The 19,857-nt window shown below is 41.7% G+C and overlaps 1 protein-coding gene across 1 annotated transcript; it reads left to right on the top strand.

Moving 5' to 3' along the window:
• Positions 1 to 1,076: 1,076 nt before the first annotated feature.
• Positions 1,077 to 2,648, top strand: LOC113017768 (nuclear factor 7, brain-like). Its single transcript, XM_026160883.1, has one exon. It carries the CDS (start codon positions 1,098 to 1,100, stop codon positions 2,472 to 2,474), a length of 1,377 nt encoding a protein of 458 aa, XP_026016668.1. The 5' UTR covers positions 1,077 to 1,097; the 3' UTR covers positions 2,475 to 2,648.
• The last annotated feature ends 17,209 nt before the right edge of the window (positions 2,649 to 19,857 follow it).

Genomic DNA, 19,857 nt, shown 5'->3' with positions numbered 1-19,857 from the left:
TGAACAGATGTTTTAGTTGCCTAAAGGCTGAGTCTGCCTCAGGTGACCAAGTGAAAAGGATGTCCGAGAAGTGGGCGAGCTGCAGGCAGAGCGACTGGTGGATATAGAGAAAGGTGACAAACTGGCAAAAAGGAGATGTGGATGCTGGTCTTAAATAATGCTATTACATCAACCATGATCTTCAACAGGTAAGCGTTGCAGGTGCACTCATGAATGAATTGTAAATGTGTAATTCTTAAACATATTTAATGGTAATAAACGAAATTTCTGAGTAAAATAATCAATGAATTAATGTAATTGTGCTTTAGGGAATAAACAGCAGGACTTAAACTCAAAGATTAATTTCCATCTAGAGCTGTAGTTTTTCCCAAAGACAATTTGATGTTGGTGTTGGTCTGATGGAAATGTAGCTGCTGTTACAGTAACAGCTGGTTCTTCAGTGAGAGGAGCAAAAAACGCACATCTATGATCCATTTGAATTTTTTGGTCTGCAAAAAAGTGAATACACCTTAACAAAACCTGTGTTTGTGTGACTGCATTACACTCCCACTGCTAGGGAACCTGAACAATAACCAGAACAAAGTCTGAAATAAAAGCTGCCAAACAACTGCACGACTGAGCCACGCTTTATTTTATAGAATTAACAAAAGGTTTTATGTTGTGACATGTGAAGGTGAAAATGATGCAAAACCTGTTTAATAGCTTTTGACCTGAAGGCAGGATTACAGTTTAACTCTGGAATGAAACACACCTCAGTCACAGGTGAAACAGCAACATTTTACTCCTCCCCTTACGTCACTCAAATGCAACAAACCAGGAAACAGGAAGTTCTTTGTCCTCAGTAAAGAGAGACGCACAGACGATCAGACTGAGCTAAGACCAAACTAGCAGCTTCCTCTGAGTGAGTCCAGCTACAGGAGAGAAAAGTGGAAAACTCCAACACTGCTGCTTCAAGCTGCTGACGCTCCACACACTGAATGTGAGTTTGAGCAAAAACACGACTCAAAGTAAGTTTCAGTGAAGGTGGTAGAGGAGGGAGGGGATCCAGGACTGACTGTACTTCCTATCTGCTGTTTTCAGCTTCACTCACAGACTCAATGGCTTCCAGATCAGAGGAGGATCTCTGCTGTCCGGTCTGTCAGGAGGTCTTCAGAGATCCTGTTCTTCTGTCATGTAGCCACAGCTTTTGTAAAGACTGTCTGAAGAGATGGTGGAGAGAGAGACCAACACACGAGTGTCCAGTTTGTAACAGAAGATCTTCAAGGGAGGATCCACCTTTTAATCTGGCTTTAAAGAACCTGCGTGAGTCGTTCTTACAGGAGAGAGATCAGAGAGCTTCAGAGGCTCTCTGCAGTCTGCACTCTGAGAAACTCAAACTCTTCTGTCTGGACCATCAGCAGCCAGTGTGTGTCGTCTGCAGAGACTCAGAAAAACACACCAATCACAGATTCAGACCCATCGATGAAGCTGCACGACAACACAAGAAGGAACTTCAGGAAACTCTGGAGCCCTTAAAGAAGAAGTTAAAGGTTTGCAAACGAGTTCAAGTGAAGTTTGATCAAACAGCAGAACACATTAAGGTCCAGGCCCGACACACAGAGAGGCAGATTAAGGAGCAGTTTAAGGAGCTTCACCAGTTTCTAGCAGAGGAAGAGGAGGCCAGGCTGGCTGCACTGAGGGAGGAAGAGGAGCAGAAGAGTGGGATGATGAAGGAGAAGATGGAGGCTCTGAGCAGAGAGATAGCAGCTCTTTCAGACACAGTCAGAGCCACAGAGGAGGAGCTGAGAGCTGAAGACGTCTCATTCCTGCACAACTACAAGGCTGCAGTGGAAAGAGTCCAGCGCTGCCCCCTGCTGGATGATCCACAGCTGCCCTCAGGAGCTCTGATAGACCAGGCCAAACACCTGGGCAACCTGACCTTCAACATCTGGAACAACATGAAGTACATGGTCTCCTACACTCCTCTCATTCTGGACCCAAACACTGCTCATCCAGAACTCATCCTGTCTGAAGATCTGACCAGTGTGAGATATGGAGGAGAGAAGCAGCAGCTTCCTGATAATCCAGAGAGGTTTGATTTGTTCTACTCTGTCCTGGGCTCTGAGGGCTTTAACTCAGGGACTCACAGCTGGGATGTTGAAGTTGGAGACAGTAAAGGGTGGGAACTGGGTGTGTTAGCAGAGTCTGTGCAGAGGAAGGGACTGATACAGTCTGGATTATGGAGAATATGGTTCTATGAAGGTAAATACTCAGCACGCTCACCATCAGCTCCATCCACTGCTCTCTCAGTCCAGAAGAAGCTCCAGAGGATCACAGTGAATCTGGACTGGAACAGAGGAAAGCTGTCGTTCTCTGATCCTGATACTAACACACACATACACACCTTCACACACACTTTCACTCACAGGATGTTTCCATACATTCAAACTTTGCGTAAAGTGAAGGTGTGTCCGTTGAAGGTGTCAGTGCACTAAAAAACGAGCATGTTGGATTTACTTAATTCATTAGTGGACATTGGTTGCACACATTTTTTTTTGCTTTGGCAGAAACTTACACAACTTATTTAAATCAACACACCTGATTCATATTCAATAATACGGAATATTTTAGTCCTTCACAATTTTGTCATTTTATTGCAACACTATTCAATAACTGTTACCCCAATACTACTTGGTGACTTAAATACTACATGTTGTCTTCATATTACATATGACATGTTCAACAAAGTCTAGAGTCTGGCTAACATAAAAATTGAATGGATTTACAACAACTACCATTCTCCTATCTATATCCGGGTTGTAGGGCTTACGTTGCGATAGGTTAAGCCGCAGGGTACACCCTGGACAGCTCTATCACATAGAGATAAACAACCATTTGCACTCACATTCATAGGCAATTTGGAATAACCAACACACCCAACTCCAATTGTGTGACTGTTAACTGTGGGAGAAAACCAGAATACCCAGAGGGAACCCACTGCAAACTAGCCAGACTGTGGATTTGAACTTAGGACCTTCTTGCGGTGAGGTAACTGCCCTAAACACAATGCCACCATTCCAGACTTAATGAGAGCAGGAAAGCTATAATTACAAGGCTTGATGCAGCTTTTTCTGTAGGTTTTTGTCCTGCAGTTTGAAATCTTGTGCGATCTTGTTGATTTCATGAGTCCAGCAACTAACCACTCTTCTCGTTTGGCTCTTGGCGAAGGCAGTCGCACTTTTCTCCTCTCCTCCTCTCCCTTATCTTCCCTGCTTAGCCTCTTGTGTCCTTGTCTTGTCTCGTATGTATTACTTTCTCTGGAACACTCTCTCACAGTCTGTGTCTAAAAACCTAAAAGAGAATTAAGGATTTGATCAACTGGTCTCTGAATGCTATTGACACCCTTTTCTCAACAAGAAGTCTGGGCTTGGGAGAGCCCGAGTGCCCTGGAGGGACTTTCCCTGCTGAGTACACGATGTCTCCATGCAGACATGGAGGGTCGTGTGCCTGGCGGGACTGTCGATCGAGGACGCTGAAGAACATACAATGAACATGCAGGGCATCCTGCGTGTGGCGAATAAAATTTGAACTTGAACTTACTAGATTGTATCATGTCATCTCAACAAGAACAAATTAAGTTGATGAATTTCATACAGATCCTACATGATTTCATTACGTTCACCACAAAAACATGAAATTATTTTGTTCAAATTATAAGTTCGATTTTTGTAAATGTAAGAACCAACCAATTTCCTTTTTGGTATACCAACAAAAGTAGAGGTGACTGCTTGACTTGACTGAGATGGATACCTTCCTCAAACCACAATCTGAAGCTCACGAGTGGAAATTGCATGCGGTGTTGGGAGATTTAGCATTGTTACATTACTGACTTATTTCCCTCAAACATGATATGAACAATTTTATATACCCTCTCTGCATATCATGTAATTTCTACACTATATAGTTACACTTAACTTTAACCCTTTAAAGCCGGTCGGAGCGGACACGCTCCATTTTGCGTAACTATTTTAAAATACCGGTAGGACTGCAACCACGTGAGCTAGCGCAATAATTTTTTTTGCATATGAAACCGGAGGAGTTGTACTTACATCTTATGCCATCAGCTTGTCCTCGGTCACAGTTTCCTTCCACATATAGCTTTGCAAAAACTGCATAAAAAGCACTTGCAGCAATGAAAACATAATATTCCAGAAACACACTTTGCCGATCCGATCAGCTGTTCATAACACTTCCTAAGTCCATCAGCGTGAACTGTCGCATGTCCGCCATGACCTGGCCGAAACTGGAAGTGACGTCATTTTGCGGAAATGTAGTTTTTTACCATCAGGGCCTCAGGGCCTATACTGGTGTTTTTAAAAGTTATGTTTGACTTTATGACTTTCTGTGTCGTTTCTGGGATGCTTAGGACTCATATTGCACTGCTGGAAATAGTTTATTTTGATGCATTTGCTGCTTTTTTGCAAATTTGCACTATAATATTTATTTTGGTTTTTCCTGCAGTATATGAAAATTGGTGTATTTCAAAAATAAAACTATAAAGACACTCAAAATAAGTTTCCTGTGGTGGGAAACAATTTTGTGCAACTTTTTTGTATTTACAGTTTTGAGGGATAAGCCTCTTAAATTTCTCTAACTACAAATATATGTTAAAAAACCAAAAACGATTTTCAATTTTTTTGTAGTTTATTGCACTTTTTTGCAATTTATGTAAGTACTATGCACTTAATGCATGCATATTATTAAAATTTGGGCTATAATGGTTGTATTGATGTATAGCAACTTGAAATGCTCCCAAAAATGGTTCCACAGCATGTAAAAATATAATATAAGCTCTGGCGGACTTGGTTCTATGGTAGGTCTTAAAGGGTTAAAGTATAAGGCAATTGTGTTGAATTCAGGCAAGATGCTTACATAAATTCAAGAGATGGCCAATCCCTTTTTTGAGGATGATGATATTTAATGTTGTTTCCTGTCAGTGAGTTGAAGCTGTTAAACTGCAGCTGTCCTCCTGCTGCCTCGTTGTTCCAAAGCTCTTTGTTTCTCTTTTAGTTTCACTGTTTCTTTCTGTTTCTTCTGTCCACCTTTTCACATGGAAAATCATTTCACTGTTTCTCACTGAATGACTCCCCAAACTAGATTTGAAATTCTATCAAGTTTCTAATCATTACAAGTGATTCATGTTTCTATTTGATGTGTAAATGGAGATGATTTAGTTTGCTGGGATATGGACTGACATGTGTTGAATGGGAGGAGCAGTTTGTTGTTGTCTTCTTGTCTGTTTATGACAACAATAAATATGTTGTTGAAACAATGATTCATGTTTAACTCCATATATGAAATGTTTCTGATCTTTGAATTCTGTTTGATTAAAGACTTTCTTCATGACACAAATGAGATTTCAGTGTATTAATAGAACTAAATAAGCTCAGAGTTGAAAGGCTGGAGTATTATGTACGTGCTTCACTGTCAGGATCTTCAGGGGGATTCAAAGGGAAACATCAAACTGCTGTAATGAGATAAACTTGTATAAAAGGCCCCAAAGTTCATAGAATAGTTTTATTGGTGTTTATAAGTTTATATAAGTTCATTTAATATTCAGTCTTCTGTCAGTTTGGGCCAGCCCACCTTCTAGTGACGATTAATAAGGTGGGCAGTTTAATGTCGGATGAGCAGTGTTGGTCCGGAGGGGGTGCACTGAATGGGGAATGTTATGTGTGCGTAAATGACAAGTAAGTATTGGCCTGTGTTGTATTTTGCCATTGTTTGTGTCAGTACTGTAGTATGTTACCATTTAGGGGCTAATGTAGTCCATAGTTGGAGTGGTAGGCCACGCATGCAACGCGTGAGTTCACCCTCATTTCATATGCTAATTTATGTTGTTAGCTTACCCCGGTTTAGCTTTGTTGACGCATGACGGTCGCTCGTATGTCCATAACGTCATTCCTGTGTTATCAGACCTTCTCTGTATGTTGTATGTGATGCTTGTGATTGTTTACTTTAAAGTAGCGGAGTTTGTAGCGAACAATTAGGTACGAGGATTAATAAAATAGCAAACATAGTTCGACCGGAAGTATGGCGTTCCTGCTTGCCCTTCGCAATAAGAGCATTACAACTGATTATAATGCGGACGCTTTACTTTTTTTTATATTATAACTACCGGAAGTTCCTATGTCCCCACGGTAACTTTTAACCTCGCACTAATGCCGTTTAGTTGCATAGTGTGAGCAGTTTGAAGTGTACTATATTTTTGTGATCTTTATATTTAATTATGTTAACTATATTGTATTATGTCTGTATTTGAGTGTTTTACTTGTCTATTCTCTTTATTTATCGTTATTTCCATTGTTTATTTCCTTTGTAGAAAACCACACACACACACCTATGTACACCCGCTGTGTTTACAGCCCCAGAAATTGAGTGGTGACAATAAAGTGCCTCAAACCTCAAGCTCCCTTCTTCTCTCATACACTGGGACAATTTGGCCTTCAGTGGTGATCTGGCCGACACACCGGGGTGACCGTAGTGCTCAAAGACTGAATCAGTGCCACAGCCGTGCCTATCTTTGATATCTCCACTACAAAACTAGTTGTGCTGAACACACTTATCACACTTTGTCTCCATCCCGGATCATCAGAATATAATGAACATGTGTGAAGAGCCGACAAATGCTGCTCCCCTCTCAGCATGATGAGCTCCAACCTTTGTTAACAGGAAAACAGGAAACATGAGGCAGCTTTCAGAGACAGTAACCAACTGTGGCCACAAGATGGCAGCAGCTGATCTGAGATCCTTTATTGGACAGAATGATTCTGCTCTGTGACGTCATCATATATATATATATATATATATATATATATATATATATATATATATATATATATATATATATATATATATATATATATATATGTATATATATATATATATATATGCATTTATTACTTCCAGGCTGGACTACTGTAATTCATTATTATCAGGATGTCCAAAAAACTCATTGAAAAGCCTTCAGCTAATTCAAAATGCTGCAGCAAGAGTCCTGACAGGGACTAGAAAGAGAGAGCATATTTCTCCTGTTTTGGCTTCCCTTCATTGGCTTCCTGTTAAATCCAGAATTGAATTCAAAATCCTGCTCCTCACATACAAGGTCTTAAATAATCAGGCCCCATCTTATCTTAATAACCTTGTAGTACCATATCACCCTATTAGAGCACTTCGCTCTCGCTCTGCAGGCCTACTTGTTGTTCCTAGAGTATTTAAAAGTAGAATGGGAGGCAGAGCCTTCAGTTTTCAGGCCCCTCCTCTGTGGAATCCGACGGAGTCCGGCACAGTGGGGGTCAGCCATGTCTCCGTGAAGCACAGAATGTTGCAGTCCCTCATGTCACGTTGGAAGGTGACTCTTGCTCTTAGGTCATCGAGCTTGTTCTCCATGGATTGTATGTTGGCCAGTAGGATACTGGGCAGTGGTGCGCAATGCGCCTGCTGTCTCAGTCTGTTCCTAATGCCAGCGCGTTTCCCCCGGCGCTTCTTTGTTCTACGCCTCGGATGAGCGCCCCGTCCTTTGTTGTTCTCCGCGCCGCGTAGAATCTCTGGCGGCCAGGATGGGTCGGGTTTAAAATTGTCCAAGATTAGATGTGCAACCTTGTCACCGATGTTTACAAGTGATCTGCTGTCGTATACTATAAGATTAGAGGATTTTGGGATGTCAACCAGGGCAAAAAAAAAGTAAAAAACAAGAAAAGTGGATAGTCGGAGCAGAGCGGTCAGGAAGGCGTCTGGACATGGCCGCGCCATCTTGAAAAGTTTGTTAAGTTTCCCCCTGTCCCTCTCTGCCATTCCACCACTCCAACATAAAAGAGAGCAGAAAACCCAGAGATCAGCTGATCAGCTGATCGCCCTGATGCCGGCCGGCTCGCTGGCCAGGCCCGCAGAAGTGCCCGCAGAAGTACCAGCTGAAATTTGGAGGAAAACACATCGGGGATGCAGAGGTCAAGGACAGAAGAGAAGAAAAAAGGTGACGGTGAGACAGCGGAGGCTCGAAGCGAGGAGGAGGTTTAAACCGTGTCTGCCGTCTATCGTGATGGGAAATGTGCGATCGTTGGCAAGTAAAATCGACGAGCTCTCAGCACTGGTACGGAGTCAGAGGGAATACCGAGAGTGTAGCCTGATGTGTTTCACCGAATCATGGCTGCACCAGGTCATTCCCGATGAGAATGCTTCCGTGGAAGGCTTCCACACTGTTCGGGCGGACAGGGACAGCATCGCTAGCAGTAAGCGTAAAGGAGGTGGGCTTGCTGTTTTAGTTAACAACCGGTGGTGTAACCCTGCCAACATAACAATCAAAGAAAGGATTTGTTGCCCGGACACTGAACTGTGTGCTGTTGGACTCAGGCCGTATTATTTACCCAGGGAATTCTCTCACGTCATCTTGGTGGCTGTTTATGTTCCCCCCTCTGCTAACCCCACAGCTGCATGTGACACTATCCACTCTGCCATAGCTCGGCTACAGGACTCAGCACCCGAGTGCCTTTATTGTGATCTCGGGTGACTTCAACCATGTATCACTGGACAATACACTACCAACATTCAAACAATATGTGGACTGTCCCACCAGGGGAGAGAAAACTTTAGACTTACTGTATGCTAACGTCAAGGATGCATACAGCTCCTCCTCCCTCCCCCCACTTGGTAGGTCAGATCATAACCTGATTCACCTCACCCCCCGCTATGTGCCAATTGTGAGGAGGGAACCTGTGACCACCAGGACTGTTAGGAGGTGGTCAGAGGAGGCAATAGCGGAACTACAGGGCTGTTTCGAGGTGACCGACTGGGAAACACTCTGTGAGCCTCACGCCGAGGACATCAATGGGCTTACTGAGTGTATCACAGACTACATAACTTTCTGCACCGACTCCATTGTTCCAGCTCAGACTGTTCATTGTTACCCAAATAACAAGCCGTGGGTGACTAAGGACATCAAAGCCCTCCTCAACAAGAAGAAGAGGGCTTTCAGAGGGGGCAACAAAGAGGAGGTGAGGAAGATCCAGGTGTTACTAAAGGACAAGATCAGAGAGGCTAAGGACAATTACAGGAGGAAGCTGGAGTGGAAACTCCAGCAGAACAGCATGAGAGAGGTGTGGAGGGGCATGAAGACCATCACTGGATTCAGGCCAACCAACAGCAGGGGAGCTGAGGGAGGTGAGAATAGAGCCGACGAGTTGAATCTGTTTTTCAATAGATTCGACACCACAGTGTCTGCTCCCACCCCCACAACCTCACCTGCAGTCAGCCTGGAATCCAGAGCCACACCACTGTGCCAGCCTCTCTCTTCACATGTTGCCTCCTGTGAGATTCCTGACACCCCTCCCCCACCCATCACCTTCACTCAATACCAGGTTGAGATGCAAATGAGGAGACTTCACTCAGGCAAGTCTGCTGGACCAGACGGAGTGAGTCCCCTTGTCCTCAAGGCCTGTGCCCCCCAGCTGTGTGGAGTCTTTCATAAACTGTTTATGCTGAGTCTGAGTCTGCAGAGGGTCCCGGTGATGTGGAAGACATCATGCCTCGTCCCTGTACCAAAGACGCCTCGTCCCAGTGGCCCCCAGGATTACAGGCCCGTGGCACTGACCTCCCACATCATGAAGACCCTGGAAAGGCTCATCCTGGACCAGCTGCGACCCATAGTAAGACCACATCTGGATCCCCTTCAGTTCGCTTATCAGCCTCGTCTCGGAACAGAGGACGCCATCATCTACCTGCTCAATCGTGTCTACACCCATCTGGACCAGCCGGCGAGCACTGTGAGGGTCATGTTTTTTGACTTTTCCAGTGCTTTCAACACCATCAGGCCGACCCTCCTGGGTGATAAGTTAGCAGCGATGCAGGTGGATGCTTCTCTGGTGTCCTGGATTGTTGATTACCTGACAGGAAGACCACAATATGTACGTCTCCCACAGTGTGTGTCTGACAAGGTGATTAGCAACACAGGGGCACCACAGGGGACTGTCCTCTCCCCCCTCCTCTTCACCCTCTACACCACAGACTTCAGCCACTGCACAGAGACCTGCCATCTTCAGAAGTTTTCTGATGACTCTGCGGTGGTTGGATGCATCAGCAGGGATGATGAGACAGAGTACCGGGCTGTGGTCGACTCCTTTGTCACGTGGTGTGAGCAGAATCATCTGCAGCTCAACGTGGCAAAGACCAAGGAACTGATCGTGGACTTCAGGAAGACCAGGAAACACTTGACCCCTGTTTCAATCCAGGGGGTCAGTGTTGACATTGTGGAGGACTATAAATACCTTGGAGTACACACTGACAATAAACTGGACTGGGCTAAAAACACCACAGCACTTTACAGGAAGGGCCAGAGTCGTCTCTATTTTTTGAGGCGACTGAGGTCCTTCAACATCTGCCAGAAAATGCTGAGGATTTTCTATGAGTCTGTGGTGGCCAGTGCGATCCTCTATGCTGTTGCATGCTGGGGGAGCAGGCTGAGGGTCGCAGATGCCAACAGACTTAATAAACTGATCCGTAAGGCCAGCAATGTTGTGGGGATGGAGCTGGACTCCCTCAAGGTGGTGTCGGAGAGGCGGATGCTGTCCAAGATAAAGACAATGTTGGATAACACCTCCCACCCACTCCATGACATGTTGGTCAGTCACAGGAGCTCGTTCAGTGAGAGACTGAGATTACCGAAAAGCACCACTGAACGACACAGGAAATCATTCCTGCCTGTGGCCATCTCCCTGTACAACGCATCCACTTAACACACTGTTTGCTGCTACAGCTACACATGTTTCTTTTCCAAATATTTATTTATAAGTGACTTATGTATGTATGTATGTATATATATGTATATATTGTACTATTCTTAGTTAGCGTATTGTCTGTCTTGTCTTAATGTTGGTTTAAAATGGAGCACTGTAACAAAAAATAATTTCCCCCAGGGATCAATAAAGTATTCTGATTCTGATTCTGATTCTGATTTATACTCCTCCACCATTTCAATTGCCAAATCCTGGATGTTCACTGGTGTAATAGGGGGTGGCCTCTTGCTGAAGTCACTCACTAGCTCCTTCATTTTGCTGGCATTGATGCGATTACTGTGTATCAGGTGTCACTGCATGGTTATTTTTAATTTATATTTTAGGTTTTTAACAGATTTCTGTTCATTCACACATAAACATATTTATTTTATGTATTTTTGTATTTTAACTTCCACTTAGTCTCAGTAATAAATTAATGATGTAAATCTCTAATAAACAACACTGTAAAGTTCCAAAATAATGGGCTTGTTCATATGCAGCATCTTTTCTACTCTCCCTCAGCACTCAACATGCCTCATTCCACACATCTATACAATCATTTCACAACTACAACATTTCTTCTATCATAAATTGACACAGAAGGATCCATCAGAGACAGAGCAGCCAGGGATTGAACCACCAACTTCCTGAGCTACAGCCACGCCCAATGTACTGAGCAGACAACTCAGGAATATTTTGCTGGTTGTTTGAATGATGATCATGATTTAGGTTTAGGACGACTTAAAATTTATATTTTAGTGAATACAAAAATTATTTTTAGCTGACCCTGAAGACCCTGGAGTGGTTGTTTCTGGCTCAATTTCAGCGCCTGGTGAGCTCATCAGTGGACCCACTTCAGTTTGCCTACCAACCTAGCATTGGAGCAGATGATGCTGACCCAATGCTTTGTGGACTGGTGCCAGCTGAACTACCTCCAGATTAACACCAGTAAAACCAAGGAGCTGGTGGTAGACTTCCGCAGGCACAAACAACCTCCACTGCAACCACTGAACATCCAAGGTATGAATACTGAGGCTGTGGACAGCTACAGGTACCTTGGTGTTCATCTGAACAACAAACTGGACTGGACTCCTAATTCAGACGCCCTCTACAGGAAAGGGCAGAGTCTCTACCTGCTGTGGAGACTCAGGTCTTTTGGAGTGAAGGGCCCACTCCTGAAGAGCTTCTATGACTCTGTGGTGGCCTCAGCTATCTTTTGTGGTGTGGTCTGCTGGGGTTTCCAACATCTCAACCGGGGACAGGAAGAGACTGAACAGGCTGATCAGAAGGGCCAGCTCTGTTCTAGGATGCCCTCTGGACCCAGTGGAGGTGGTGAGTGACAGGAGAACGGCGGCTAAGCTGTCATTCCTGATGGACAACATCTCCCACCCCATGCAGCAGACTGTGACAGCACTGAGCAGCTCCTTCAGTGGCTGCGGCACCCACGGTGTGGGACGGAGAGATTTCGCAGGTCTTTCCTCCCCACTGCTGTCAGACTCCACAACAAAGACTTCAACTGATCAAACACACACATCCACACATGTGCAATAACACTAAGTGCAATACTCTTTTTTTGACAAAGTTGTATTTTTACTCAGTTACATATAGAATTTGTATTGTATTTTTATCCTGTTGTATATTTTATTCTACTGTATATAGTATTTTATTTTATTCTATTCTGTACAGTTTTGTATTCTTATTGTATTCTATTTTTTGCTATATAACCTTTGCACTGTAAATTGGCCTGCATTTGTATAGCGCTTTTCTAGTCCCTAAGGACCCCAAAGAGCTTCACACTACATTCAGGCATTCACCCACACACATTCACACACTGGCGATGGCAAGCTACATCAAGCTACATTGCAGCCACAGCTGCCCTGGGGCGCACTGACAGAGGGCTGCCGGACACTGGCGCCACCGGGCCCTCTGACCACCACCAGTAGGCAAACATGGGGTTAGTATCTTGCCCAAGGATATTTGGCATGCAGCCAGGAGGCAGCCTGGGATCGAACCACCGACCTTCTGATTAGTGGCTGACCTGCTCTGCCACCTGAGCTACAGACACCCACTTCCTGCTGTGGCAAAACAAATTTCCCACATGTAGGACAAATAATGCTTATCTTATCTTATCTTATCTTATCTTAGAAGCTTAAGCGTTCCCATCCCTGAGATTCAGTGACAAACTCTACAGTGTCCTTAACGCATGGAGACAAATGACGAGCACAGACTCAACAATCCTTCCCCACTTAATCCTACTAACAACTGCGCCTGTTCCTAGAACCACGCCTGAGTTAATTTGCTTTGTTTTTTTTTAAACTTATTAACAGCTTGATTTTCCTAATGGTTTGCATGTTGGTGAAGCAGAATCATTTTAGCGTAACCTTGCGTGTGTTTCTTTAAGCATCGAGGCACACCATTTACAGAATTCCTGGTTTTTAAAAAGCACAGGTATGGTCACATGGCCAAAAATACCATAATATTTAGTTTTGGGAGTGACAGCACTTCCAGCTACATGTAGTTGTTTTATTGTCAATAAAAGTCTTTGAAACGTGTTAAATAAAAGTTTAACACTTTGATGCCACTGCAAAAACGTTTCATGACTGTATAGAAAAAACCTGTTGCCTCACAGGTTCTGTAGAACATATCTGCAAGTCCACTTGCTACCTTTTTGTAAATTACAAATAGGAACACTTGAAGACATTTACATATACAGTATTCAGTTTGAAGCATTAAATTGAAACATTTTCCTGCTCAACAATTTTTCTTAAGATCTCCAATCAGAGAAGCTAAGGGGATAATCAATAAAGTGGTCAGAGCTCAGAACATACAATAATAGTTTAGATAAAAGTGTGTTTCTACAGAGAGGTCACTCCCTTCTGCTTTCCTCATTTGACAGTAAAATATATGAAAAGAACAAACAAAGACCTTCTTAAAAGTCAGCTTCATGCCTGTCTGAGAAAAGTGTATAAAGCATGTAGTGAGGGGTTTTACAGTCTTAAAACATCTATAATAAATGTAAAAAAAAAATCAAGTTGGTTACTTCATGGATTTCACCTACCCCGGGTTATTTTTAAAGCGTAACTCCTGCGATAAACGAGGGACTGCTGTATTATTAATAGTAGAGTCCGGGACATCTACTTGATCAACATCAACATTGATTATTATGCACTGTTATTTTTAACAACACTTTTTTCCACTACTCATGATGGGGCCTTCATCTGCGTCGAAATTTTCTCCAGGACCCAGGTGAGATTGACTACTTTTTTCTTTTTAAATATTTATTTATTGCTATTTCACACATATTACGACTAATATGTAATTTCTTCTACGTCTTCTTCTGTTTTTCCGGCAGTTGGCAACCAATTTAATTACAGCTGGTAGTTGTACTCCCCTCTAGTGGTAGAGATTGTAATTGTTCTGCCCGTTACTAGCCCGTACTTTGAGTACTAATCAGGTGGAACCAGATAATTTTCCAGGCATACCTGATAATTTCTTGTGGCACAGTGGTTTGGAAACACTGGTATAGATCATATTTTAATAATAAACTGCTTAAATGGCATTTGAATGTGGTTAGGTTCTTGTTGTTGACTTATGTATGTATGTATGTATGTATGTATGTATATTGTACTATTCTTAGTTAGTGTATTGTCTGTCTTGTCTTAATGTTGGTTTATAATGGAGCACTGTAACAAAAAATAATTTCCCCCAGGGATCAATAAAGTATTCTGATTCTGATTAAATGCATTGATGTATAGTTAGTGGTCTTTTGGCCTCACATGTATTATGTCTGATGTATTATAATTTGGTGCTATATAAATAAAATTGAATTGAATTATTGGAAAATTATTAATGATAGATCTGCATCGAGCATCGAGGCACACCTTGAAACATGTTAAATAAAAGTTTAACACTTTGGTGCCACTGCAAAAACGTTTCATGACTGTATAGACTCAGAAAACTTGTTGCCTCAAAGGTTTTATAGAACATACCTGCATGTCCACGTGTTACCTTTCTGAAAATTACAGATAGGCCCACTTGAAGATATCAAACATTTACATATACAGTATTCAGTTTGAAACATTTTCATGTTTAACAAGTTTTCGTAAGATCTCCAATTAGAGAAGCTAAGGGGATAATCAATAAACTGGTCAGAGCTCAGAACATACAATAATAGTTTAGATAAAAGTGTGTTTCTACAGAGAGGTCACTCCCTTCTGCTTTCCTCATTTGACAGTAAAATATATGAAAAGAACAAACAAAGACCTTCTTAAAAGTCAGCTTCAGTCAACAGAGGAGAAGATAAGCTGTCAGGTAAGTTATGCATCATTAATTCTACAGTTATATTCTTGGATATGTTTATATTCTAAACATTATTCTAAAACTTACAAATGATGATTTAAACCATTTTTAAGACATGATAGTTTTGGAATATTTAAAAAGTATTGAATATAATTATTTTGGATATGCATATGAACTATATCCTACTTAACTTTGTAGACTGGAGATAAGAAACCTTAAATGATAAACACTTGATAATAATTACAGTACAATAATAATCATGATGAGTATCTATTAAACAGAAGAATGGAAGAAACCTGTTTACTGCTCATCCTGCTGCTCTCAGGTCAGTAATATTAATATCTTAAACATTTGAAATGTAGCCTATAAACACACAGAGGCAGACTGATGTCATTTGGGTAATCAGATTACATGTACAGTTTTTTTTTTATTAACACATCAACCACAAGAACAGTCAGAAAATCTTTATCTCCTCCTACCACAACACCTGCATTAATGTAAAATTATCTTCCTTTGTTAATATTTTGTTTTTTTGTTGTTATTTATAATGATATCTATTGAACCAAATAGATTTTTAAGCTTTGGCTGTTGATTCGTGGCAATTCTACAGCTTTGGGAATAAATATTTTTTCTCTTCACTTCTTTTCCTCCTCATTCTTATTATTACTGTTATTAACAACAAGCCAGCGTAAACCTATAGTTTGTCCCAAGCCCAGACAAAATGCTGAGAGTTGCATCATTATCGACACCTGACGTCAAATCACTGCCAAATCAAATGTGGATAAGAATTGAATTTCCATACTGGATGTGCCCTGAGTTAACACTTGCTAATAGCAGCGCCATTACAAACTGCTGGGCTTAGACAAAGGAGGAGGACAGGGAAATATGTGTAAATAGAGAGAGGTAAAGGCAGTGTGGTGTGTAAGAGTAAGGATTTTAAATATAGGGACTATGACTGTAAAGGGAAAGGACTGGCTGCAGATAATGAATGTACATACATTGGTATTGATATTAAATAAATTAGGAATTGTAAGTGTAATTAAAAGAAAATAGTGCTGCTAAATTAAATTAAGTTCATCTAACATTTTCTTTTATTTGACTTAGTTTAATGTATTATTTCTGATCAACTTAGTAGTAATCTGCTACTTAAAAATATCATTAAGTTTGACTTATTTATTTCTATTATATGGAGGTCATCTTTGAAAGGTTTCGATTCCTGGGGTCAATTTGACCACAAACATAAAAGACTTTTCTGAGCAAAGGAACTCGAGTAAAAGTAAAATGTCCTTGTCTTTTATCAATTGCTCTCAGGTTCTTGCATTAACATTATGCACAAAGTTTAACAAATAGTTTTTGATGTCGTTGTTTTTACTTCTGTTTTGAAACATAGCATAATGATTTTAAAAACAATTCATGAAAAAAATAATGAATTTACTGGAGCATTAAAATGAAGCATGTATCAACTGCAATCTTTAAAAAGACTCAACTGACTTTTCTTTATTTAGCTTTTCAATGCTTTAAATGCATTTCTCTAATAAAAAGCTAGTGAGGAAATTTTCGGTCACAGTAAAGATTTAAAAAAATGCAATTGTTAGATAAGAGTCACAAGATGGTTAAAGCAAAGAAAAGAGAAATGTACAAATATACAAACCAGTTTTAAAAAGTAATGTCCAATAAATAGGGTTTTATATATATACAGTTGGGTTGAGAGTGATGTTGCACTTCAAAACTATAGTGGAAAAAGTTCCTCAAATGACTTACCCCAGTTACAGGAAATGATACTTAACTTATTAAAGGAGCTTGGAAAGAAAAGCGTCTGAACTTCTTTAAGTTGCTTGAAGGCACTTCACCTCTCATCTAAGAAGCTTCCTCAGTTCTAGGGTTTTGTGGCACATCCAGACATTCCTGTCTGTCTGGCCACATAATTTCATCTACATCACAACGGATATCATCCCTTGTGATGCAACGAGGAAAGTATCTCCTGGAGTGGCGAATCCACCCTCTGCATGACTCTGTAATGTCGTCTCATGCTGCATCCATGGCTGCTAGCAGGGCCTTCCACCTCCAGGCAGAGAAAATCTCCTCTTTTGGATTAAGGAATGGGGAGCAGGGAGGGAGAAGTTAAACCAGCATTGTGTCATGTGCTGCAAACCACTTTATGACCAGATGTGAGTGGTGAAAACGGACATTATCCCACACAACAACATTCATGTTGAGTTGGCCTCCACCCCTCTCATTCTCAGGGACTATGTCCCTGTAAAGAGTGTCTGAAAAGTCAGGAGATGTTGTGTTTATATGGAACAAAAAGGGAATATGGGTGAGGATGCCATTGTCTGAGTTGGCTGCACATATTGTAACATTCCCTCCGTGCCAACCTGGGACATCAGTGGTTGCTGTCTGTCCAAAGCGATCTCTTCCACGCCTTCTGCCTTTGGCCAGATTGAAACCCGCCTCATCAACATATATGAATGTGTGCAGTGGTTCCCTATCCAGTGTAACATAATGCATTTTGCATGTTCTGTGAATATAGAAACAGAATTGCTAGTCTACTACATGAAACTACACAAAGTAAAAGAGTTTACAGTGCTAAACATTAGAGTATACGAGACATGTTTTACCTGTACATACTGGTGACCGATCTCCTTCACTCTTTAACTTTTCCGTTCAAATGGCACTTTGTACAATTGTTTCATGCACATTACTTTTCTCTTGAGCACTCTGTCCATTATTGCAATTGACACAGATCCAATATTACCAAATACACCGTTATCCTCTATGACAGCGCTTTGAATTTCTTTCAACTTTATTGCATTGTTTGCAATCACCATTGCACAAATAGTTTCCTCTTACTGCGGGGTAAAAGGGGGCTGTCTTCCACCTCTGTGAGCCTGTCTTTCAATCCTTTGTGGTGCAAATTACAGTAAAACTACAGTAATGCACACTAAACATGAGATATTATGAGATGTTGGATTACTGTCCCATACTATACATACCTGTTCTGCCTATGAAATGTTTGAATGATTGAATTCACAGTGGTTCTTCCAACATTTGGTTGCGCCCTCCGACAAGCCTCATCCACTTTGAGGCCGCGATTGACAACATGGACAACAAGTGTTGCCCCAATTTCATTAGGAATCTGCCTATGTATGTGGCGTCTTCCCCTGTTTTGTTCCCCCCGCATCCTCACCCCTCTTCCATGATGCTGACCTTCCATTTCTGTGTCACAGAACTGTAGAAATGGTACACACTAGGTCCTACTCAGTTCATATATGCTTGCCAGTTGAGAGTTCATGGGATTTATCCATGAGTGACTGTGAACAAGAGGCTTGTCATTGGTTACAACTAGAGATGGCATGATACCACTTTTTTATGTCCGGTACCAATATCATAAATTGGTGTATTTCAAAAATAAGTCTATGAAGGCACTCAAAATAAATTTCCTGTGGTGGGAAACTATTTTGTGCAACTTTTTGGTATTTACAGTTTTGAGGGATAAACCTCTTAAATTTCTCTAAGTAGAAATATATGTAAAAAACAAAACAAAAATTATTTTCAGTTTTTTTGTACTTTATTATTCTTTTTTTTTGCAATTTATGTAGTTACTATGCACTTAATGCATACATATTTTTAAAAAAATGGGCTATAACAGTTGTATTGATGTGTAGAAACTTGAAATGTTCTGTTAAATATCCCAATTCTTTGATCTTTGGGCTGAAGGAAGAACAACACTCGGTGTATAAAAATGCTCAATCAACAATCTGTCTAAAGAGCTTGTAAAGAAAAGCGTCGGGACTTCTTTAAGTTGCTTGAAGACGTTTCACCTCTCATCCGAGAAGCTTGTCAAATGGTGGAGAGTCCCAGATATAAACCTAGTGGGAGATCCCCCCACAGAGGGACAAAGGACCCCCTGATGATCCTCTACCTAATCACATGAGCCAAGGTGTGAAAACGGGTGTGGGTCACAATCAGCCAGGGTTTCAGGTGAGCTCATTGTGAAACCTGGCCCCACCCTATGATGTGATTTCCTGAGGTCAGATGGCCCAGGATGTGAGTGGGCATTAAGGCGTCTGTTAAGGATCTCAAAACTGGATTATAGATGGCAGAGAGTTGGTGTCATAAGCCACCGCCTCTGTTCAAAGATGGTTGCTCACAGTGGACATAGATGGCTTCTTTTACTCCTCTTTCAAACCATCTGTCCTTTCTGTCCAAAATGTGAACATTGGCATCCTCGAAAGATGCAGATGGACCGCTGAGTCTTGTCCGGTGGAGGTGGCTCTTCTATGTTGTGCCATGCGCTTGTGAAGTGGCTGTTTGGTCTCTCCAATGTAGAGGTCTGGGCATTCCTCGCTGCACTGTACAGCATACACTATACACTACATATACCACATTGTTAAGTTTGTATTTAGGATTAGGGAAGCACCGATACCGATACTGGTATCGGGTATCTACTGGTATCGGGTATCGGGGCCGATACTGTAAAATGTGTGTGTACTCATACTCGTAAAAGTTAACCGATACCAACTTATTTCATTAATCAGAGGGTGGCTTGTCATTTCTGTTGTAGTTTTTTAGATTGGCCACTAGGGGGACATCCCGCGCTAAACAGGCACAGGGTTAGGGGAGTGAGACTGGCGACTCCAGATAAAAAAGAGAAACTGGAGGCTGCTGTAGCTAGGCTAAAAAAAATGTCAGCAGTGTGGACCGGAACAGCCAACTTTAACTCAGGTTTTGGAAAAGCGATGAAAAATGTCAA

The sequence above is a fragment of the Astatotilapia calliptera genome, unplaced genomic scaffold (assembly GCF_900246225.1).
Source record: "Astatotilapia calliptera unplaced genomic scaffold, fAstCal1.2 U_scaffold_2, whole genome shotgun sequence".
In the NCBI taxonomy this organism is placed as follows: Eukaryota; Metazoa; Chordata; class Actinopteri; order Cichliformes; family Cichlidae; genus Astatotilapia; species Astatotilapia calliptera.
This window is presented reverse-complemented; position numbering and strand designations above follow the sequence as displayed.